The sequence below is a fragment of the Lissotriton helveticus genome (assembly GCF_964261635.1).
Source record: "Lissotriton helveticus chromosome 1_1 unlocalized genomic scaffold, aLisHel1.1 SUPER_1_unloc_2, whole genome shotgun sequence".
Lineage (NCBI taxonomy): Eukaryota > Metazoa > Chordata > Amphibia > Caudata > Salamandridae > Lissotriton > Lissotriton helveticus.
Genome location: NW_027611659.1, coordinates 2,285,693 through 2,309,735, shown reverse-complemented (window position 1 = coordinate 2,309,735; position 24,043 = coordinate 2,285,693). Strand labels below are relative to the sequence as shown.

Sequence of the window (24,043 nt, the reverse complement as noted above, 5' to 3'; positions counted from 1 at the left end):
AGATAAGGGATACACGGTACAAGTGTGAATTTGCCAGGATGGGGTGAGTAATCCCTCTTTAGATATGTAATTAGATTACAAAAGCACTCCTCATTGTCAATGTTTAACTCGTAATGTTGGCTCCTGGGTAAGTATTCATTTATCTCCACTAGGTCTCACCCTATAGTGGTGCTTTCCGTAGCTCGGCTTTGCTGCTAAACTTATGACCCAAAATAGCAGATTTGGGGTCAAGGGCTGATTGCTCGTTACCCGCAGGTTGGTTCTGTTTTCATACAATCACCCGACCTCGGGATTGTTATGGAATTACTATGAAATGTTGTTTTGTTGGAATTTAACATTTTTGCGCCAAAGTTCCTGTCACGGATATTGTTTATCATGCCTGTCTTGATGCTTGTACATGTCACTTGAGACGCTGATATTTGGTGATAAACACAGCATTTGTCTTTTTAATGTGCATGCCTGCCCGATCTACACGCAGGCATCTGTGGGGCTGTCAGAGAAGTGTGTTCATCCAGGGTGGAGACAGACACGTCTCCACCGCGGTCAAGCTATGGTCGGCCTGCTTTCAAATTCAGCGTTCAGCCGTAATGTTGGCGGTAAGAACTCCTCGTCACAACAGAGAATGCTCATCGCCAACATTTAAATCAGGCCTAAGTCTATGAGTCTGACTCAGATAATCCGTTTCTTGGTTTGTGATTCATTCAGCAAAGGGTGAACTTATCTCCAGAGACAAAAAGTTCAGATTATAAAGAAAGATCTGATCAGTTTTGAGAAACAACAAATTCTCTCTTCAAATGTTACCCATGATAGTGGGTTTGTTGCCTCCATCTATTTAGGCCATGTTTCCTGCTCCTCTTCACTCCCATCTGTTCAGCGTTTCAAGGCGCTACATTTGAGACAGACCCTCTCGTTCTCAGCTTTAATTTCAGTGTCGGAAGATGCGAGCGAGGTTTGTTCTACCGCGTGGAGGCTTTTAATAAAAGACGTAATATTGGCCCAGTCCCTGATATCTCGTTACACTTAAATACAAGCAGTGAGGCTGGGAGGCTCGAGGGGGAAAGGTCGTAATGAGTGGAAGTTGTTCTTGAGAAGTGACTCGATGCATATGACCCGTCAGAGCTTTCAGCAGGTTCCTTCCCATAACAATAATACCCCTCCTCCTTCTCTGGCAGTGCTCCTCAGAATGTAAGTGTGACCCCGGCTCATGGTCACCTGTGTCCGGGTCTGGTGGCGCAGTGGACTAATGCATCCACAGCAGGGGCCTGGGTTCGACCTCATGGTCACAGGTTCTAATCACAGAGGGTACACTCAACCTTTCATCCGTCTGAGGTCGATAAAATGAGTACCATTGAGGTGGGTAACAATATACATCTGTTTTTCAGGTGATACGTGTGCTTTACAAATACCCATGTGATGTGATGTGATGACCCTTCCAGGAAGTGCGGGTGCAAACTGTTCCCACCTGCTGCTGAGATTCAAGTGCAACATTCAGGATGGAAACCATGTGAGGTAGCTCAGTCGGTAATGCACATGTCCAAGTTCTTTGGGTAACCTGCAGCCATTCATTTCAACGCTGTGTGTTTTCAGTGGCCCTGCAGCCATGGGAGGGGCCCAACAGGCAGAGGAGTGTGGACAAGGAATTATTCCCAGCGCTTTCTCTGATGCCTGGGTGCTCTTGCACACATCTGTCCCCCCTACGGGCTCTGTGATGCACTTCTACAGAACAGAAGCATCAGCTCCTCAGCAGCGACGAGGGGCCATGAGCGGCCGAGGGTCCAGGGAGGGGGTCTCCCCGTCACCCTGCACCCTCCATCAGAGATGCACAGAACTGCCTGAGGGGGGGGGGTGTTAGTTTACAGTGCAGTGGGCAGGGTGCAGTGTGACTGCCGTGTGCAGTGGGGCAGGGAGGCTTCTGGAATGAGGATGGAGGGCAGGAGAGCAGTGCGGGGGCAGTGCTGCAGATGCAGGGAGGAGGGGTGGCAGACAGCAGGAGTTGTAGTGTTCAGGGGGTTGTCCTCTGATGTAGGTCAGCTGTGCTGACAGGGTGCTGAGAGAGACTGCGGATGCAGTGATGGCGGGAGGACAGTGCTGTACCTGTGCTGCGGATGCAGTGTTGGCGGGAGGACAGTGGTGGCGCTGTGCTGTGGGTGCAGTGTTGGCGGGAGGACAGTGGTGGCACTGTGCTGTAGATACAGTGTTGGAAGGAGGACAGTGGTGGCGCTGTGCTGCGTATGCAGTGCTGGTAGGACAGGAGGACAGTGGTGGTGCTGTGCTGCGGATGCAGTGTTGGCGGGAGGACAGTGGTGGCACTGTGCTGTAGATACAGTGTTGGAAGGAGGACAGTGGTGGCGCTGTGCTGCGTATGCAGTGCTGGTAGGACAGGAGGACAGTGGTGGACCTGTGCTGCGGATGCATTGTTTTCGGGAGGACAGTGGTGGTGCTGTGCTGTGGGTGCATTGTTTTCGGGAGGACAGTGGTGGACCTGTGCTGCGGATGCAGTGCTGGCAGGAGGACAGTGGTGGCGCTGTGCTGCGGATGCAGTGTTGGCGGGAGGACAGTGCTGGACCTGTGCTGCGGATGCAGTGCTGGCAGGAGGACAGTGGTGGCGCTGTGCTGCGGATGCAGTGTTGGCGGGAGGACAGTGCTGGACCTGTGCTGCGGATGCAGTGCTGGCAGGAGAACAGTGGTGGCGCTGTGCTGCGGATGCAGTGCTGGCAGGACAGGAGGACAGTGGTGGTGCTGTGCTGCGGATGCAGTGTTGACAGGAGGACAGTGGTGGACCTGTGCTGCGGATGCATTGTTTTCAGGAGGACAGTGGTGGTGCTGTGCTGTGGGTGCATTGTTTTCGGGAGGACAGTGGTGGACCTGTGCTGCGGATGCAGTGCTGGCAGGAGGACAGTGGTGGCGCTGTGCTGCGGATGCAGTGTTGGCGGGAGGACAGTGCTGGACCTGTGCTGCGGATGCAGTGCTGGCAGGAGGACAGTGGTGGCGCTGTGCTGCGGATGCAGTGTTGGCGGGAGGACAGTGCTGGACCTGTGCTGCGGATGCAGTGCTGGCAGGAGAACAGTGGTGGCGCTGTGCTGCGGATGCAGTGCTGGCAGGACAGGAGGACAGTGCTGGTGGTGTGCTGCGGATACAGTGTTGGCAGGAGGACAGTGGTGGTGCTGTGCTGTGGATGCAGTGCTGGCAGGACAGGAGGACAGTGGTGGACCTGTGCTGCGGATGCAGTGTTGGCAGGAGGACAGTGGTGGCGCTGTGCTGTGGATGCAGGGGGCAGGAGGACAGTGGTGGCGCTGTGCTGCGGATGCAGGGGGCATTGGTTCATGTGGGGGGGCATTGCTGGCTGCCCGGTGAGCGGTAGCATGAACTAGTAGCACCTCTGTAGGACATCTTGCTCTCCAAGGAAGAGGTGTGGCGCAACGGCCAGGGTGCCTGACTCCAGACCACGGGGTTCACGGTTTGATCCCCGGCGCCGGCTGCAGGTCAGCCCAGCACCGTGTGACTCTGGGCAATAGCTCGCTTAATCTTACCGAGGGCCCCCAGCGCGGTACACCTCTCCAGAGGTAGCAGTGCGCTTTACAAATACTGGTATTTCATTTCATTTCCCAGGAGCTGTGACATGGCGCAGGATGTGACCGCGGACAGATATCGCGCTCGTTTGGTGAAAGTTTGCACAGTGTCCCATCCCCCCGGCATGCACAGGTGTCTCCTAAGAGATAAAAAATATCTTTGTGTGACGTATGCCATGTCCATGAAATACAAGCAACACACTCGAGTTCCATCGCTGACCAGATATCGCCTCTGGAAATATCGTGATACAAAAATATTGAATTGAATATTGAAATATAAAATATTGGGACATAAATATCGATGTCAAAAATATCCTATACTTACAACGGTGAGTACAAAAATATCAGGAACAAATATTGTTGGCATTTATATCACTGTATAAAATATCCTCTACGGACAGACTCCTCACTATGAACAGACTCCCACCTACAGACAGACCCTCTTTATGGACAGACTCCCACCTACAGACAGACCCCTTTCTATGTTGAGACTCCTCTCTATGGACGAACCACTCTCTATGGAAGGACTGAAGACTCTGTCCGTAGACTATGCTCATATAGAGGAAATATCTGTCCGTAGGGAGAAGTCGGTCGAGAGAGGAGTCAATTCCTTAGAGCGGAGTCTATTCTATAGAGACAGGTCTGTCCATAGAGAGGAGTCTGACCATAGGAAGTAGTCTGTCAATAAAAAGGGTCTGTCTGTACGTAGGCAATACGGACAGACTCCTCTCTATAGAATAAACACATCTCTATGGAATTGTCTCATTTCTAGGGACAAACTCCTAACTATGGACAGACCCCTTACTATCAACAAACTTCTCTGTATGGACAGACTCCGCTCTATGGACAGACTCCTTTTTATGAACACACTCCCATCTAAGAACAGACTCCTCTCTATGGACAGACTCCTCTCTATGGACAGACTCCTCTCTATGGACAGACTCCTCTCTATGGACAGACCTATCTCTATAGACAGACACCTCTCTTTAGGACAGCCCCACTTGCAGATGAACAGGCTGTGCTCCTCCTTCACACAAATGACTTATCACCTCCACATTGTCATTGCAACCATCTTGGACCCAGGGCAGGGGAGTCAGGAAGTTCGATGCACTTCTAAGAAACTCTCTAAAAGCTTCTCCCACCTTCCAGAGGAAGGGAACCAGGTATAAAAATAGGGCCGTCAGCCCCACTCTTCAGCTCCGTTTCTGGACCTGCGGAAGGAGTCTCAGAGGACTGCCTGATGCTGTGACCTGCCGCATACTCTGCTAGACTGCCTCGCTGTACCTGGAAGGACTCTCAGCGGACTGACTGCTGCTGTGACCTGCTACATACTCTGCAGACTGCCTCGCTGTACCTGGAAGGACTCTCAGAGGACTGCCTGCTGCTGTGACCTGCTGCATACTCTGCAGACTGCCTCGCTGTACCTCGAAGCACTCTCAGCGGACTGCCTGCTGCTGTGACCTGCTGCATACTCTGCAGACTGCCTCGCTGTACCTGGAAGGACTCTCAGAGGACTGCCTGCTGCTGTGACCTGCTGCATACTCTGCTAGACTACCTCGCTGTACCTCGAAGCACTCTCAGAGGACTGCCTGCTGCTGTGACCTGCTACATACTCTGCAGACTGCCTCGCTGTACCTCGAAGGACTCTGAGAGGACTGCCTGCTGCTGTGACCTGCTGCATACTCTGCTAGACTGCCTCGCTGTACCTGGAAGGACTTCTCTGCTGCCTGTAGCCTGCCGTGAGCCCACAGAGGCCAGCCCTGCTGTTAATCCACTTTGGTACAAGGCACAAGGGAAACCCGATAAAGCGATTGGTCAGGGACCATGGGTACATACAGTATTTCTAAAGACAGCGGACCCTAGACAGTGAAGGATACAAAAGAGAAATAAATATAGATGAAATGATTTCTATATTCTTTTCCAGCCGGACAGGATTTAATATATCATAAGTTAAAGTAGTCAATTATCTATACAAAGCCAAGTGGGACACAGCCTGTGTCCTACTACCACATATAGACAAGTGTGACATACAAAAAGGGGGAGTGTCAGGCAAGGGGAGAAAGTCTGTGTACGGTCAAATTTGGCAGGCTAATAAATCGTAAATACACTATTGTGACATATATAGTATAGTCAAAAACATATAGTGTATATGGTGTCAACGACGTTTCGATCCCTATGCTAAGATGAGGGGATCATCCTCAGGACATTGAAATTCATGCCTGTGTTAAATTTCCTTATCTACTTCAAGCCCAGATAGAAATTAAAAACATATCACATAGACAATACATAAACATGGATTGACAATTGGGGGAAAAAGGGGGAAGAAAAATGGGGAGAAAAGAGGTATATAAATTATATAAACATAATGTACATAATTAAGACAGGTAACTGAGGCTGCGCCTGTGAGATTGCGCTGCAGCATATTTTAAATATTTCTAGCTGAATACTAGCTTTTAAAAAATTGTACTCCTGACGCCTACCTGCATTTGTTTGTTGCACTCCGCTGGGCACTGGGCTCGGGCTTGTTGTATTATATCTTTTGCTCTAGACCCCGTTCCGGCCGGCATTGTGCCGTTTGTGCGGAGGGTCAGCATTGAGCAACACTTCCTGCCCTCCTCCCCACTTCCGCCCTGCCTTCCATCGTGCAGGTCAGCGGACTAGCGGCTCACTCTACTCAGGGTATATCATGGTCACATGGCGGAAGCGCAGCGGGAGCGCCGACTTCGCGCCGAAGTCGCGCATAAGTCAAGCCCGTCTGCGCCCGTCCGCGGCCGATTGTGGCCCGTGGCCGCTCATAATGCCCAGTTTATCTCCTATTCCTCCACTGACCTCTTATCGTTTCGCTACTCCTACTCCTTATCAGCCCAGGCAAAACAGGCTGCTCTGAATTGTGGTATTTATGTTTCCCCAGTTACCCTCAGTCCTGCCACTTCGCTTCCTTGTTCTGTGCCGACATCTCTCCCCTCCTACTTGCCACCGCCGGATGTTGTTCCACTGTCCGTGGTGTATCTTAATACCCGGTCACTGGTGAAACACCAGTTGGAAATTTTCCACCTACTAGACGATGATTCTGTAGATATTCTCCTCCTGTCAGAGACTTGGCTGACTGAGGACTCTGTCCCCGATATTCTTGCTGCCATCCCTGCTGGGTACTATATCCTGCAGGTCAATCGATCAGCAGGCCAAGTCGGTGGGGGGGTGGCTGCCATTATCCGTTCTCGGTATGTTTTCACTACTCTAGCCTGTACTGCAATCCCTAGAATTGAATGTCTCACTGTCAAATTTATTTCCTCTAGGTTTTCTTTTGTTGTTGTCCTTATTTATCGTCCTCCTGTCTCCATGCCTTCATTCCCTCGTCAGTTTGCTGATTATATTTCACAGCTGACTATCAACAATGCCAAGGTTATGATTATTGGGGACCTTAACTATTGGCCCTCTGATCCCCGAGAAAGTCACCTCTCGGTGGAATTTTCCGACCTTCTATCAGGCCTGAACTATAATCAACATATTACCACCCCTACCCACTGTAAAGGTCACATCTTGGATCAGGTGTGGACAACCAATTTAGATATCCTCCCCCCTACGGTGACCCCATGCTCCTGGTCCGACCAACATTTTATTTCTTTTGTTGTTAACTTGGTAACTCCTAACCTCCCTCCGCCTTTGACTAACTTTACTGCCCGAAATTGGAAGACAGCTAATCTGGTGGAACTTCATTCCATTCTGTCCTCCACAATCCCTCCGACTTCGACCCTGGTGTCCCACGAGGCTTTTCTTCTTGACCAATGGCTATCCTCTGCTTGCAATACCATCGCCCCTTTAAAAAATATAAAAACTAGGCGCCCTCATGATGCCCAACGTTGGTTCACGGACCAACTGAAAGCAGATAAACGGGCTTTACGTCAGGCTGAGCGCCGCTGGAGGCGTAACTATGACCACCAGCTGAAAATTGAGTTTATGGACTGCCTGAGAACTTATAAAAAAATCTATCTTATCGGCCAAAACCAGTTACTTCTCTCACAAAAGTACGGAGTCCGCCTCTAAAACAAAGGATATTTTTTCCATTGTGAATGAGCTTTCATTACCAGACCGAGTCACCCTTCCACCTCAGCCTTTCCAACTCCTGTGTGATTCACTCAATGCTTTTTTTTCTGAAAAAATGATCAACATTAAGAACAATATTCCTCCGCCTTCATCCCCTCACCCCCCTCCCTTACCCCCTGGAAACCCTTGTAGTTTGGATGTTTTTCCCCCTATTTCCCTTTCAGAGTTTGGGTCACTCCTGCATAAAGTGAGTTCTGGCTCCCCTACCGACTGTTGCCCTTTCCAGGTTCTTGGGGACATTTTTCTGGCCTGTCCCGAGCCCCCCCTGGCTCTCCTTAACAATTCTTTGGCGACAGGGACGGTCCCGGACTCCTTTAAACAGGCAGTGGTGACTCCAATTCTGAAAAAGACCAATGCCGATCCAACGGTCCTGAGCAATTATAGACCCATTTCCCTTCTCCCTTATTTGGCGAAAATCTTAGAGACCTATGTCACCCGCTGCCTGAGTGCTTTAATTGAGACCTCATCCTTTCTGGATATCCAACAAGCTGGATTCCGTCCCCTTCATTCCACCGAGTCGGTTATCGTTGCTGTTATGGACACCCTTAGAAAGGGCGCTGATAATAACATCCCTCAGGCCCTTGTCCTCCTGGATTTGTCGGCGGCTTTCAACACGGTTGATCACGCAATATTGATTGACCGTGTTGGGAACGCCGGCATCCGGGGTATGGCCCTTGAGTGGGTCAAGTCCTTCCTGGATAACCGCTCGCAGGCTGTGCATTTGTCCACTTTCTCGGCTTCCTACTCCCCTTTATCTTGCGGTGTCCCCCAGGGCTCCGCTTTATCCCCTTTATTATTTAATTTATATATGCAACCCCTGATTTTTTCCCTTCGTAAGTCCGCCGCTACCATCTTTAATTATGCGGACGATTTGCAGTTAATTTTTCCAACCGATACCTCCCTTTCCTCTTGTACCACCTTTCAGTCCACCTTGCTCGAGATCTCCGAGTGGATGTACCATAGTCAACTCAAATTGAATCCCACTAAGACTGAGCTTCTTTTGGTGGGTGGCGCAGCTAATCCCTGGAATGACAGTTTTTGGCCCCCCTCATTAGGGCTCCCTCATTGTCCTGTCAAATCTGTGAAGAGCCTTGGCGTGGTCATTTCTAACGACCTATCCATGGGTCCCCAGATCAGTGCGGTGACGTCATCCTGCTTTTTCCAACTACGCAGGATACGAAAAATCTGTAGATTTCTTACCAGAGACGCACTGATCCTCGTCATCATGGCCCTGGTCACGTCAAGACTTGACTACGCCAATGCCTTGTATGCCGGCATTCCTGCATACCTCCTTCACAAACTGCAACTCGTGCAAAACCAGGCCGCTCGCCTGATTTTTCACCAACCCCGCCATCAACATGTCTCACCTCTACTACGGAGCCTTCATTGGCTCCCTGTAGCTAAGCGTTGCATTTTCAAACTGGGCTGTACAATCTTTAAAGCCCTATCCGATCTTGCTCCTATCTTTATCACTTCTAAATTGAAATGCTACGTCCCTTCCAGAAATCTTCGTTCCTCCGGACACAATCTGCTAGTCATCCCAAAAACTAAACGGAAAAAACATGGTGGTTCTTGTTTTTCTTTCTGCGCCCCCAAAACCTGGAATGCTTTTCCACCGGCCATTCGGCATTGTTCTACCTATGGTTGTTTTCGTAAGCTGCTAAAAACGTATATTTTTCAGTCTGCTTCTGAGTAAATAACATATGTCCCAGCCTCCCCGCATTATTTCACGAGCGCCATGAAACCGTACGGTGGTCGAGCGCGGTACAAAACTTTTTACCATACCATACCATACCATGTGTGACCAGTGAGTATCATAATACCGATCCATGTGACAGGGTGCCCTAATATCAACATTATTTACAATACATGTGGAATAAGTTACATTACAAGAGGGTTGGACGAATTTCTCCGTGGAGGAACGATATGGTATGAGGGAAATTTCAGCTGGTGTGGGAAGGCCCGTTTAAATAGATTCACACATGGCATGCACCTGAGAAGAATGCCCGCTGGTACTACCGGACCTGCGCTGCTATGATGCGATAAATCGTAGCCAAGGCCAGTACCTTAGGAATTATACATGGCCAAAGAACCGTGAAAAATCTAAAAAGTGCGGGCGCGGGTGAAATTAACAATGCCTAAAAGTATCAAGGAGTGCGGTGCAACAAGGCGGATCATGGCGCTTACCTACGAAAATGCCGGAGTAACAATAGTCGTACGTGGAGATAGCCGGTTAAGTTTTAAAAAAAGCATTTATTCTGCAAGTGAAAGAGGCATATAGGGGCAGATTTACAAGCCCCTTGCTCCTCTTTTACGCCGCCGTTGCGTCACTTTTGTGACATAACAGCGGCGCAAAAGATGCGCCATGGTGCGGGGTATTTACAACGTGACGCATCTGGGAGATGCGTCACGTTGTAAAGCAGGGGGGGTGTTCCGGAGCAGGAACACCTCCTAAAAGTGGCTGAGTGAAATCTACAAGATTTCACTCAGTCACTTTGGGGCCCATGCTGCGTCAAAACCCTGCGCCTGCTTGAAGCAGGCATAAGGATTGACGCAGCATTAACAAGATAGGGCACCCTAGAGCATTGTTGAAGCTGCGTCGCGCTTGCGATGCAACTCCAGCAATACGTCACTTTTCGGCACAGTTGCGTGACGCATCTGTGCCGTTTTTGCCCCATGGTGCCCCGCATAGTAAATGCGGCGCATCCATGGTGGCGGAGGCGTGGCGCACAATAAGTGGCGCATCCCTGCTGATATGCAGGGATGCAACACTTATTGTAAATATGCCCCATAGTGATTAAGACGCTACATGGAACATCGTGCAAGCAGCAGTGGCTGGTGGTGTCCTTACCGTCATACAACGGCGCGCTGCGTTCTCAATGCAGGTTTGCGATTAGAATCCAGTAGCTGGGGAGGGGGAATTAGAGTTAGGGAATGGAATGGAATGGGACCGTACTGAGGCATGCGTTTTGGTGTCCTATGTGCCGCTTACCTTAGAATCTGTAAACTCTTGTTAAGGTGGCAGAATTTAGCCTAAGGAGAGAGAAACAAGGGGGAATGAGGAGCCGGTACGGCCGTCATAATTTATATATTTATTTTTAGGGCAGATGGAAACAACCAGTACTCTTACCGTGTGGTTGATGAGCAGTGGTCCTAGAATGGGGTCCAAGCCGACAGTCGAGACGATGCTCAGAGTGACTGTACGCGGCTTGGAACTGAAACTCCATTAAGTTTGGGCCGATCATGTGACAGTGACCATGTGACCGGGTGAAGGTCACTAGCTTTTAGGCTAGGAGAAGTGAGCTAATGAGTCAGCCATTTTAGAAGGGTGTGAAGTGAAGGTCTCATGCTTCTGCATAGGAAGAGGTAAACTAATGAGGTGGCCATTTTGGAAGGTGTTGTTTAAGGCATGAATAAGTCCAACAAATGAGTGAGTCATCCAACCACTACCAATAAAACAATTAAATTACATACATATAGAGTTATACAGGACTATGATGGTGTAGCAGTGTCATAGTCAATTAATCCAGAAGAAATTGCATGGTCATAGCAAAGAAGTCCAATCTTCGAGACGGTCGAGACCATTGTGGTTGCTTTTAGTCTTAAGTATCCATTTGAGCTCTTCCTTGTTCATGAGTCTGTTGAGATCTTCGCCCCTTGGTGGGACTTTTATTGCGTCAATGATTGTCCATTGTAGATCCATTTCGGTATGATCTTTTCGATGAAACGGTCCACAAGAGGCGCATTCGGTGTTTTACATCGAATCCTGCCGTAGTGCCTGACGCGGGGTGGGACTTCCGTTTTTGGAGGGAAGTCCAACCCGCCGCCGAGCTGGGATTGGCTAAGGGTCCCGCTCTGGCCGGAGGAAGAAGCAGCCTGCCGAGAGATGGCCTCTTGCGGCCCGGGGCTCCGGTGAGTTATGGAGAGCCCCGGGGCCGCCACCAAGGAAGAGAGAAGCGCTGCCGCTCTGGAGGGAGCAAGGTGCCAGGTCAGAGCGGCCCCGTCTGGTAGTGGGCCGCTCCAACGTTCGGCCCCCATAGTTTTAGAGCCGCGAAGGCTCCACCGATGGCCCCTGTGTGCCTTTGGGCATCGGGGCACATTGCCGGTGCCCGACCCCCCCAGTGGTGCCAGCTTAATTTCGGGGTGTCTAAGAGGGTAGAGCGTCCCCAGGTTGCAGCGGGCCGCTCCCCCCCCCCCCAGCGGGCAGCATTGTTTCTCAAGCCCACGAGGCTCAAAGGGGGCAGTATATTTCTAGAGCCCACGAGGCTCCACGCACACGGGGGCATTTGTTTTCGCTCCCACGTTGTCCCACAGTCATTTTTGTATGTAGAGCCTGAGAGGCTCCAGGGGACACAGTTGTTCATTTCTTTCGAGCCCACTGGGCTGCAACAGTTGGCGCAGTTTTGCCCAAGGGCCCCTATGTGTTTTTAGAGCCTAGAGGCTTCCAAACCTGTGGAACAGTTCTGTCCCAAGGGCCAGTGAGGGCCCCGGTCACAGTTTGCTTCACAGCAGCCCAGCAAGTAGTGGGCAGCTGCACCGTTTAGGTTTTCTTTCTAGGGACATGTACTTTGGACTCAGGAGTGAGTCGCACTCCTTCGCCCCTACTTTTGCCTTCCCCAGCTGTGCAGCACTTAGTGCCAGCTGCAGCTTTTGAGGCCCTGTTCTTGTATCTCAGCTGTCCAGCAAGTAGTGGGCAGCTGCTTCGTTTAGGTGCAGTGGTGGAACATGGACCCTAATGTGATTTATGCGCTATTATGATTTATGTGCTTCTTAGGGTGCTAGGAAATGTACTGTGTGTAGTATGTTTTGTGCACCCTGTGTTCTGATACCTCTAGATATGGTTTATGCTTAGGTGGTTGTTTTATCTAGTATAACTATAGGTTATACTAGTGAGTTCATGGTTCCCTGCGTGACATATTCCTAAGGTGGTTAGGATTGCGTAGGAGGTACTTACCTTTTACCAGTGGTTGCTGGTAGTGTGCTACATTTGCTATTTGGTGCTACAAGTATTATATGTTCTAAGTGCTAGTTCTACCAAGTGCTTATTCCTGACAGTGGTCCATGTGGCCCTGTCCTATGTACATAATCCCCTGTAAATTCTGCCCGTGCCAGTGGCACAGTGTAAATTATGAACTGAGTGCAATACACACCTGTGATCCTCTGCACCTGAGGAGATCAGTCCAACAGCAGAGAGAGTAGATCCACTGAAGACTAGTGCAATACACACCTGTGATCCTCTGCACCTGAGGAGATCTGTCCAACAGCAGAGTGAGAGAAGATGCACTGAAGACAAGAACTGAGTGGAATACACACCTGTGATCCTCTACACCTGAGGAGATCTGTCCAACAGCAGAGAGAGAAGATGCACTGAAGACAAGAACTGAGTGGAATACACACCTGTGATCCTCTACACCTGAGGAGATCTGTCCAACAGCAGAAGAGAGAAGATGCACTGAAGACTAGAACTGAGTGCAATACACACCTGTGATACTCTGCACCTGAGGAGATCTGCCCAACAGCAGAAGAGAGAAGATGCACTGAAGACTAGAACTGAGTGCAATACACACCTGTGATCCTCTGCACCTGAGGAGATCTGCCCAACAGCAGAGAGAGAAGATCCACTGAAGACTAGTGCAATACACACCTGTGATCCTCTGCACCCGAGGAGATCTGTCCAACAGCATTGAGAGAAGATGCACTGAAGACAAGAACTGAGTGTAATACACACCTGTGATCCTCTGCACCCGAGGAGATCTGTCCAACAGTAGAGTGAGAGAAGATCCACTGAAGACAAGAACTGAGTGCAATACACACCTGTGATCCTCTACACCTGAGGAGATCTGTCCAACAGCAGAAGAGAGAAGATGCACTGAAGACTAGAACTGAGTGCAATACACACCTGTGATACTCTGCACCTGAGGAGATCTGCCCAACAGCAGAAGAGAGAAGATGCACTGAAGACTAGAACTGAGTGCAATACACACCTGTGATCCTCTGCACCTGAGGAGATCTGTCCAACAGCAGAGAGAGAAGATCCACTGAAGACTAGTGCAATACACACCTGTGATCCTCTGCACCCAAGGAGATCTGTCCAACAGCAGAAGAGAGAAGAAGCACTGAAGACAAGAACTGAGTGCAATGCACACCTGTGATCCTCTGCACCTGAGGAGATCTGTCCAACAGCAGAAGAGAAGATGCACTGAAGACTAGAACTGAGTGCAATACACACCTGTGATCCTCTGCACCTGAGATCTATCCAACAGCAGAAGAGAGAAGATGCACTGAAGAAAAGAACTGAGTGCAATACACACCTGTGATCCTCTGCACCTGAGGAGATCTGCCCAACAGCAGAAGAGAGAAGATGCACTGAAGAAAAGAACTGAGTGCAATACACACCTGTGATCCTCTGCACCTGAGGAGATCTGTCCAACAGCAGAGTGAGAGAAGATGCACTGAAGACAAGAAATGAGTGCAATACACACCTGTGATCCTCTGCGCCTGAGGAGATCTGTCCAACAGCAGAGTGAGAGAAGATGCACTGAAGACAAGAACTGGGTGGAATACACACCTGTGATCCTCTACACCCGAGGAGATCTGTCCAACATCAGAGATAGAAGATGCACTGAAGACAAGAACTGAGTGCTGTACACACCTGTGATCCTCTGCACCCGAGGAGATCTGTCCAACATCAGAAGAGAGAAGATGCACTGAAGACAAGAACTGAGTGCAATACACACCTGTGATCCTCTGCACCAGAGGAGATGTGTCCAACAGCAGAAGAGAGAAGATGCACTGAAGACTGGAACTGAGTGCAATACACACCTGTGATCCTCTGCACCCGAGGAGATCTGTCCAACAGCAGAGAGAGAAGATCCACTGAAGACTAGAACTGAGTGCAATACACACCGGTGATCCTCTGCACCCAAGGAGATCAGTCCAACATCAGAGATAGAAGATGCACTGAAGACTAGAACTGAGTGCAATGCACACCTGTGATCCTCTGCACCCGAGGAGATCTGTCCAACAGCAGAGAGAGAAGATCCACTGAAGACTAGAACTGAGTGCAATACACACCTGTGATCCTCTGCACCTGAGGAGATCTGTCCAACAGCAGAGAGAGAAGATCCACTGAAGACTAGTGCAATACACACCTGTGATCCTCTGCACCCGAGGAGATCTGTCCAACAGCATTGAGAGAAGATGCACTGAAGAAAAGAACTGAGTGTAATACACACCTGTGATCCTCTGCACCCGAGGAGATCTGTCCAACAGTAGAGTGAGAGAAGATCCACTGAAGACAAGAACTGAGTGCAATACACACCTGTGATCCTTTGCACCTGGGGAGATCTGTCCAAAAGCAGAGTGAGAGAAGATGCACTGAAGACAAGAACTGAGTGCAATACACACCTGTGATCCTCTGCACCTGAGGAGATCTGCCCAACAGCAGAGAGAGAAGATCCACTGAAGACTAGTGCAATACACACCTGTGATCCTCTGCACCCGAGGAGATCTGTCCAACAGCATTGAGAGAAGATGCACTGAAGACTAGAACTGAGTGGAATACACACCTGTGATCCTCTGCACCCGAGGAGATCTGTCCAACAGCAGAAGAGAGAAGATGCACTGAAGACTAGAACTGAGTGCAATACACACCTGTGATACTCTGCACCTGAGGAGATCTGCCCAACAGCAGAAGAGAGAAGATGCACTGAAGACTAGAACTGAGTGCAATACACACCTGTGATCCTCTGCACCTGAGGAGATCTGTCCAACAGCAGAGAGAGAAGATCCACTGAAGACTAGTGCAATACACACCTGTGATCCTCTGCACCCAAGGAGATCTGTCCAACAGCAGAAGAGAGAAGAAGCACTGAAGACAAGAACTGAGTGCAATGCACACCTGTGATCCTCTGCACCTGAGGAGATCTGTCCAACAGCAGAAGAGAAGATGCACTGAAGACTAGAACTGAGTGCAATACACACCTGTGATCCTCTGCACCTGAGATCTATCCAACAGCAGAAGAGAGAAGATGCACTGAAGAAAAGAACTGAGTGCAATACACACCTGTGATCCTCTGCACCTGAGGAGATCTGCCCAACAGCAGAAGAGAGAAGATGCACTGAAGAAAAGAACTGAGTGCAATACACACCTGTGATCCTCTGCACCTGAGGAGATCTGTCCAACAGCAGAGTGAGAGAAGATGCACTGAAGACAAGAAATGAGTGCAATACACACCTGTGATCCTCTGCGCCTGAGGAGATCTGTCCAACAGCAGAGTGAGAGAAGATGCACTGAAGACAAGAACTGGGTGGAATACACACCTGTGATCCTCTACACCCGAGGAGATCTGTCCAACATCAGAGATAGAAGATGCACTGAAGACAAGAACTGAGTGCTGTACACACCTGTGATCCTCTGCACCCGAGGAGATCTGTCCAACATCAGAAGAGAGAAGATGCACTGAAGACAAGAACTGAGTGCAATACACACCTGTGATCCTCTGCACCAGAGGAGATGTGTCCAACAGCAGAAGAGAGAAGATGCACTGAAGACTGGAACTGAGTGCAATACACACCTGTGATCCTCTGCACCCGAGGAGATCTGTCCAACAGCAGAGAGAGAAGATCCACTGAAGACTAGAACTGAGTGCAATACACACCGGTGATCCTCTGCACCCAAGGAGATCAGTCCAACATCAGAGATAGAAGATGCACTGAAGACTAGAACTGAGTGCAATGCACACCTGTGATCCTCTGCACCCGAGGAGATCTGTCCAACAGCAGAGAGAGAAGATCCACTGAAGACTAGAACTGAGTGCAATACACACCTGTGATCCTCTGCACCTGAGGAGATCTGTCCAACAGCAGAGAGAGAAGATCCACTGAAGACTAGTGCAATACACACCTGTGATCCTCTGCACCCGAGGAGATCTGTCCAACAGCATTGAGAGAAGATGCACTGAAGACAAGAACTGAGTGTAATACACACCTGTGATCCTCTGCACCCGAGGAGATCTGTCCAACAGTAGAGTGAGAGAAGATCCACTGAAGACAAGAACTGAGTGCAATACACACCTGTGATCCTTTGCACCTGGGGAGATCTGTCCAAAAGCAGAGTGAGAGAAGATGCACTGAAGACAAGAACTGAGTGCAATACACACCTGTGATCCTCTGCACCTGAGGAGATCTGCCCAACAGCAGAGAGAGAAGATCCACTGAAGACTAGTGCAATACACACCTGTGATCCTCTGCACCCGAGGAGATCTGTCCAACAGCATTGAGAGAAGATGCACTGAAGACTAGAACTGAGTGGAATACACACCTGTGATCCTCTGCACCCGAGGAGATCTGTCCAACAGCAGAAGAGAGAAGATGGACTGAAGACAAGAACTGAGTGCAATACACACCTGTGATCCTCTGCACCTGGGGAGATCTGTCCAACAGCAGAGTGAGAGAAGATGCACTGAAGAAAAGAGCTGAGTGCAATACACACCTGTGATCATCTGCACCTGAGGAGATCTGTCCAACAGCAGAGTGAGAGAAGATGCACTGAAGACAAGTACTGAGTGCAATACACACCTGTGATCCTCTGCACCTGAGGAGATCTGTCCAACAGCAGAGAGAAAAGACTGAAGATACAAACTGAGTGCAATACACACCTGTGATCCTCTGCACCCGAGGAGATCTGTCCAACAGCAGAGTGAGAGAAGATGCACTGAAGAAAAGAACTGAGTGCAATACTGTTAGACCCGGCCTCGTCGTGTGGGCCTCCCTGACCCTTAGCGTCCCAACCCTGACCCATGCACCACACAAGATCCCTGGTTGTCACTGCCCTATCTGACCCACTCCCCCATGACCCCACAGACAGGACGAGACTTCCCCGTACCCGCCATCTATCCTACCGGTGCCGGACGCCCCCACACCCCATCACACCCGAAGGCCTCCCGTAACCTTTCCCCTGTACCTAAAATGGCCGACCCCGGCCCCAGCGAGACCTAGGCCCTAGACGCGCCATGCCCGGCTGGGGGGTAGAGGACTCCCCGTGAGCAAGATAGGGAGGAGTCATTTCAGTCACACCTCTGACCTCCTCTCGGGAGATGGGTTTTGATCGCCCCTCCGGCCTCCCTGGGGGCTGGCTCCACGCATGCTGGGTGTCTGGGATCCCTTCCAGACCAAACTTCAAAGGATCAAAGGGCCGGGTGGCAGGAAACCCCGACAAGCGGCCCCCAGGCGCTAGGACCCCTACCTGCGAGGACTCCGGACTTCAAAGGGGAACATGACTATAGCAAGGGGTGCTCTGGAACTATCAGGCAGTTGAATCCTGGACGAAGAGAGCCCTGCTGACGTGGTCGCGGCTCGAGGAAACATCGAAGAAGAACGCTACCTGAACTTTTAAATCTTGGCGAGCCCTGCTGACATCGTCACGGCTCAAGCTTGGCAGAGACGAACATCTGACCGAACCATCCGAGCCCTGCTGACGTGGTCGCGGCTCCCTTGAACCTTGAGAACACCTGAGCCCTGCTGATTGGATCGCGGCTCTCCAAAGATCGAAAGACCTCCTGTTCATTCCTGCTCAAGCCCTGCTGACTGGGTGGTGGCTCTGAGAATATTCTGGTCCGGCTGGACCCAAGATCTTACCGTATCCCCCGGCTCAGGGATTGAGAGCTGTGCGCCGGATACGCTGTTGCATTTGACCCTGAACATTGAGACTGTCCTGCTACCCCTATCCTTACCGAGACTCTATGAACACTTGTTCTGCTTGTAAATACGTGACCTGAGGATCATAAAGATCCAGATATTCTGATCGATAAAAGAACCGTTCCTCAGAAACTACTGTGTGGTGTCCCTTTGTTGAGTGGTGCGAGCTCCGCGTGTGCGATCCTAGAATACAAGACTCTTCCACTGAAGGGTCTCCCGCCAGTGCTCGTCAGTGTTCCTAGGAGAGGTGGGTCACGGGGTGGTCAGAAGCGTATTCTGTGCCCCCCTAACAAATACACACCTGTGATCCTCTGCACCTGAAGAGATCTGTCCCCACAGAGAATGAAGAGGGCCTCGGAGCCCCCCGCAGAGAATGAAGAGGACCTGGGAGCCCCCCGCAGAGAATGAAGAGTGCCTCGGAGCCCCCCCCAGAGAATGAAGAGGGCCTCGTAGCCCCCCACAGAGAATGAAGAGGGCCTCGGAGCACCCCTCAGAGAATGAAGAGACCTCGGAGCCCCCCGCAGAGAATGAAGAGGGCCTCGGAGCCCCCCACAGAGAATGAAGAGGGTCTCGGAGCCCCCTCCAGAGAATGAAGAGAGCCTTTGAGCCCCCGCAGAGAATGAAGAGGGCCTCGGAGCCCCCCGCAGAGAATGAAGAGGGCCTCGGAGGCCCCACGCAGAAAATGAAGTGAGCCTGGGAGCCCCCCGCAGAGAATGAAGAGGGCCTCGGAGCCCCCACGCAGAAAATGAAGTGAGCCTGGGAGCCCCCCGCAGAGAATGAAGAGGGACACAGAGCCCCCTGCAGAGAATGAAGAGGGCCTCAGAGCCCCCCGCAGAGAGTGAAGAGCACCTCGGAGCCCCCCTCAGAGAATGAAGAGCACCTCGGAGCCCCCCGCAGAGAAGTAAGAGCACCTCAGGCCCCCCTTAGAGAATGAAGAGGGCCACGGAGCCCCCGCAGAGAATGATGAGGGTCTCAGTGCGCCCCGCAGAGAATGAAGAGGGTCTCAGTGCGCCCCGCAGAGAATGAAGAGGCTTCGGAGCCCCCCGCAGAGAATGAAGAGCGCTACAGAGCCCCCCGCAGAGAATGAAGAGGGCCTCGGAGCCCCCCTGCAGAGAATGTAAAGCACCTCAGAGCCCCCACAGAGAATCAAGAGGGCCTCGGAGCCCCCCCCGCAGAGAATGAAGAGGCCCTCAGAGCCCCCCCAGAGAATGAAGATGGCCTCAGAGCAAACCCCGCAAAGAATGAAGAGCGCCTCGGAGCTCGCCCCAGTAAAGTATGAAGAGGGCCATGGAGCCCCCCCCGCAGAGAATGAAGAGGGCCTCGGAGCCCCCCACAGAGAATGAAGAGGGCCTCGGAGCCCCCCTCAGAGAATGAAGAGGGCCTCGGAGCCCTCCCCGCAGAGAATGAAGAGCGCCTCGGAGCCCCCCCCAGAGAATGAAGAGGGCCTCGGAGCCCCCCCATAGAATGAAGAGGGCCTCGGAACCCCCCACAGAGAATGAAGAGGGCCTCAGAGCCACCCAGAGAATGAAGAGGGCCTTGGAGCCCCCCCCCAGCAGAGAATAAAGAGGGCCACGGAGCCCCCCGCAGAGAATGAAGAGGGCTTCGGAGCCCCCCCGGAGAGAATGAAGAGGGCCTCGGAACCCCCGCAGAGAATTAAGAGAGCCTCGGAGCCCCCGCAGAGAATGTAAAGCACCTCAGAGTCCCCGCAGAGAATGAAGAGGGCCTCGGAGCACCCCCTGCAGAGAATGAAGAGGGCCTCGGAGCCCCCCCAGCAGAGAATGAAGAGGGCCTCAGAGCCCCCCCACAGAGAATGAAGAGGGCATTGGAGCCCTCTGCAGAGAATGAAGAGGGCCTCGGAGCCCCCCGCAGAGAATGAAGAGGGCCTCGGAGCCCCCCACAGAGAATGAAGGGGGCCTGAGAGCCCCCCGCAGAGAATGAAGAGGGCCTAAGAGCCCCCCGCAGAGAATGAAGAGGGCCTCGGAGCCCCCCACAGAGAATGAAGAGGCCCTCAGAGCCCCCCGCAGAGAATGAAGAGGGCCTCAGAGCCCCCCACAGAGAATGAAGAGAGCCTCGGAGCCCCCCCCTTCAGAGAATGAAGAGGGCCTCAGAGCCCCTTTGCAGAGAATGAAGAGGGCCTCAGAGCCCCCCCTGCAGAGAATGAAGGGGCCTCAGAGCCCCCCACAGAGAATGAAGAGGGCCTCAGAGCTCCCCACAGAGAATGAAGAGGGCCTCGGAGCCCCCAAAGAGAATAAAGAGCGCCTCAGAGCCCCCCAGCAGAGAATGAAGGGGGCCTGAGAGCCCCCCGCAGAGAATGCACAGGGCCTCGGAGCCCCCCCGCAGAGGATGAAGAGGGCCTCGGAGCCCCCCCAGTGAATGAAGAGGGCATCGGAGCCCCCTGCAGAGGATGAAGAGGGCCTCGGAGCCCCCCTTTGAGAATGAAGAGGGCCTCGGAGCCCCCCACAGAGAATGAAGAGGGCCTTCGAGCCCCCCCGCAGAGGATAAAGAGGGCCTCGGAGCCCCCCACAGAGAATGAAGAGGGCCTTCGAGCCCCCCCCGCAGAGGATAAAGAGGGCCTCGGAGCCCCCCGCAGAGAATGAAGAGGGCCTCAGAACCCCCCGCAGAGAATGAAGAGGGCCTCGGAGCCCCCCACAGAGAATGAAGAGGCCCTCAGAGCCCCCCGCAGAGAATGAAGAGGGCCTCAGAGCCCCCCACAGAGAATGAAGAGGGACTCGGAGCCACAGCAGAGAATGAAGAGGGCCTCAGAGCCCCCCCGCAGAGAATGAAGAGGGCCTCAGAGCCCCCCGCAGGGAATGAAAAGGGCCTCGGAGCCCCCCGAGAGAATGAAGAGGGCCACCGAGCCCCCCCAAAGAATGAAGAGGGTCACCGAGCCCCCCGCAGAGAATGAAGAGGGCCACGGAGCCCCCCCCCAGAGAATGAAGAGGGCTTCAGAGCCCCCCCCCAGAGAATGAAGAGGGCCTCGGAGCCCCCCTGCTGAGAATGAAGAGGGCCTCGGAGCCCCCCCCAGAGAATGAAGTGTGCCTCGGAGCCCCCTGCAGAGAATGAAGAGGGCCACGGAGCCCCCTGCAGAGAATGAAGAGGGCCTCGGAGCCCCCCCCAGAGAATGAAGAGGGCCACGGAGCCCCCTGCAGAGAATGAAGAGGGCCTCGGAGCCCCCCACAGAAAATGAAGAGAGCCTCGGAGCCCCCCCTTCAGAGAATGAAAAGAGCCTTGGAGCCCCCTCGCAGAGAATGAAGAGGGCCTCAGAGCCCCCCCACAGAGAATGAAGAGGGCCTCGGAGCCCCCCGCAGAGAATGAAGAGGGCCTCGGAGCCCCCACCGCAGAGAATGAAGAGCGCCTCAGAGCCCCCCAGCAGAGAATGAAGAGGGCCTTGGAGCCCCCAAAGAGAATAAAGAGCACCTCAGAGCCCCCCCAAGAGAATGAAAAGGGCCTCGGAGCCCCCCGAGAGAATGAAGAGGGCCACCGAGCCCCCCCAGAGAATGAAGAGGGCCTCGGAGCCCCCCCCAGAGAATGAAGTGTGCCTTGGAGCCCCCCAGAGAGAATGAAGAGGGCCTCGGAGCCCCCCCCAGAGAATGAAGAGGACCTCGGAGCACCCCACAGAGAATGAAGAGGCCTCGAAGCCCCCCGTAGAGAATGAAGAGGCCTCAAAGCCCCCCCCTTCAGAGAATGAAAAGAGCCTTGGAGCCCCCCTCGCAGAGAATGATTTGGGCCTCAGAGCCCCCCCTGCAGAGAATGAAGAGGCCTCTGAGCCCCCCGCAGAGAATGAAGAGAGCCTCGGAGCCCCCCCTTCAGAGAATGAAGAGTGCCTCGGAGCCCCCCTCGCAGAGAATGAAGAGGGCCTCAGAGCCCCCCCACAGAGAATGAAGAGGGCCTCGGAGCCCCCCACAAAGATTGAAGAGGGCCTCGGAGCCCCCAGCAGAGATTGAAGAGGGCCTCGGAGCCCCCACCGCAGAGAATGAAGAGCGCCTCAGAGCCCCCCCCCCCTTCAGAGAATGAAGAGGGACTCGGAGCCCCCCGCAGAGAATGAAGAGGGCCTCGGAGCCCCCCGCAGAGATTGAAGAGGGCCTCGGAGCCCCCTGTGTCTCACTGACATTCCTCGGCCTTGTATCCAGCAGTCGGTCTCGTAACAGCAGGGAGACTGGTCGGGTAGGCGCCCTCTAGTTAAGATCTATTCCATTTTATACCAAATACCTGAGAAACAGGCTTTGAAAGTGCCCCTCGGCACCATGACAGGGGCTTCTTTCATGACCATGGATTGAGGATCGGGTACCCCCACTTCACAAACCTGACTTAATTCACAAATGTTATTAATGGGTGTCTTTCTCACAACATTAACAGAAAAGAGGCGATCATGAAAACATTTTAAGGCATTTTTAAAATATACGTGTGAGCCCCACCTACGATGTATATTTAGAAATCAATGACGTGATAAGAACTGCTCAGCTCTGTACCTCAGTGTCTGTAGTTTGCAGTTTGGATGTTTTAGGCCTTCACACAACTTCTTCACTCCAGTGTCTCGCAGCTCTTCATTGCAGCTCAGGTCGAGCTCTGTGAGAGATGAGTTTGTTTCCAGGGCAGAGGCGAGGTCTTCGCAGCATGAACCGTTGAGGGAGCAGCGATCCAACCTGCAGGACAGAAGAGACACGGAGAGGAGTAAAGCAGAGCACAGGCAGGAGCGTCACAGCTTCAGTTTTATCTTCATTTCCTTCCCGTCCTTGACTTACTCCCCTCTAGTGACGCACCCCCACCTTACACATCCGACCATGACCCATGTATATAGGAATCTCATGGGGGGTCTCAGACTGGCAGAGGCGGAGCTAAATGGACATATTTATAAATATATTAATGCGTGTTTTATGCTGGAGACCCTCTGCTGCGGTGTGAATAGTGAACTCACAACTTTGGTAGTTGTTGCGGCGACCTGCCTATTAATACACTGCTTGTAATGTCGGTTAGATAAACATGTATTCTCATCTCCTTCATCAATAACAATAATAATAAAATCCAGAGCATAAATGAAAGGCTTGTTTTTAAAACCAACATTGGTAAAATACCACATCAGTAATGATTTACATTTTTAAATTTGTAATGACCTATACCTGTCATAAAAAGCGAATTAACATCCGAACAGCCTGCCAAGGCCAGACCTATTGGCTTTGTCAGTGCTTTTTTATTGTACTTGAAGCACACCAGAGTAGTGCAAGTGATTCCTGGCTTTCTCTCAATCTCTCAGATTTCCTATTCTCCCCCCCCTCTGGTGCTCTCCCCCCTCCTGCTTCCCGCTTCATTCTCAGCTCCGCCTGGATCTCCATTGGGTGATTGGCCGCGCGTTATAAATCCAGATGGATTTATCGATTGATTGATTGATTGATTGATTGATTGGTTGATTGAGAGGTGTTACCGGAGAGGCTGCTCTCTGTCAATCAATCCTTCACCCTCTTCACTCAGAGTAAAGGTCTTTATAGAGGGGTGAGTTTCTGACTGAAGCCTTTTCCAACCAGCCTCTACCCCGTAGAAAGATCTCAGCAGAGAGGCCATGTTGTCATAAAACTGAAGTATTCCCTCTGTGTGGAGTTGTGTAAGAAAGAGCGAGTCTTTCCTCATACTCCACCATACACAGTCTGTACCCTGTTAACACGCGCTACCACGGGGCC

General features: G+C 52.0%; 1 protein-coding gene across 1 annotated transcript in view; it reads right to left on the bottom strand.

The window, feature by feature from the left end:
- LOC144805712 (NACHT, LRR and PYD domains-containing protein 12-like) overlaps nucleotides 1-24,043 on the bottom strand; it is an 878,524-nt gene that overhangs the window by 56,345 nt on the left and 798,136 nt on the right. Inside the window, exon 13 of the mRNA XM_078672213.1 lies at nucleotides 22,841-23,014. Coding sequence (XP_078528339.1) covers nucleotides 22,841-23,014 — 174 coding nt within the window. The remainder of the gene's footprint in view (nucleotides 1-22,840; nucleotides 23,015-24,043) is intronic.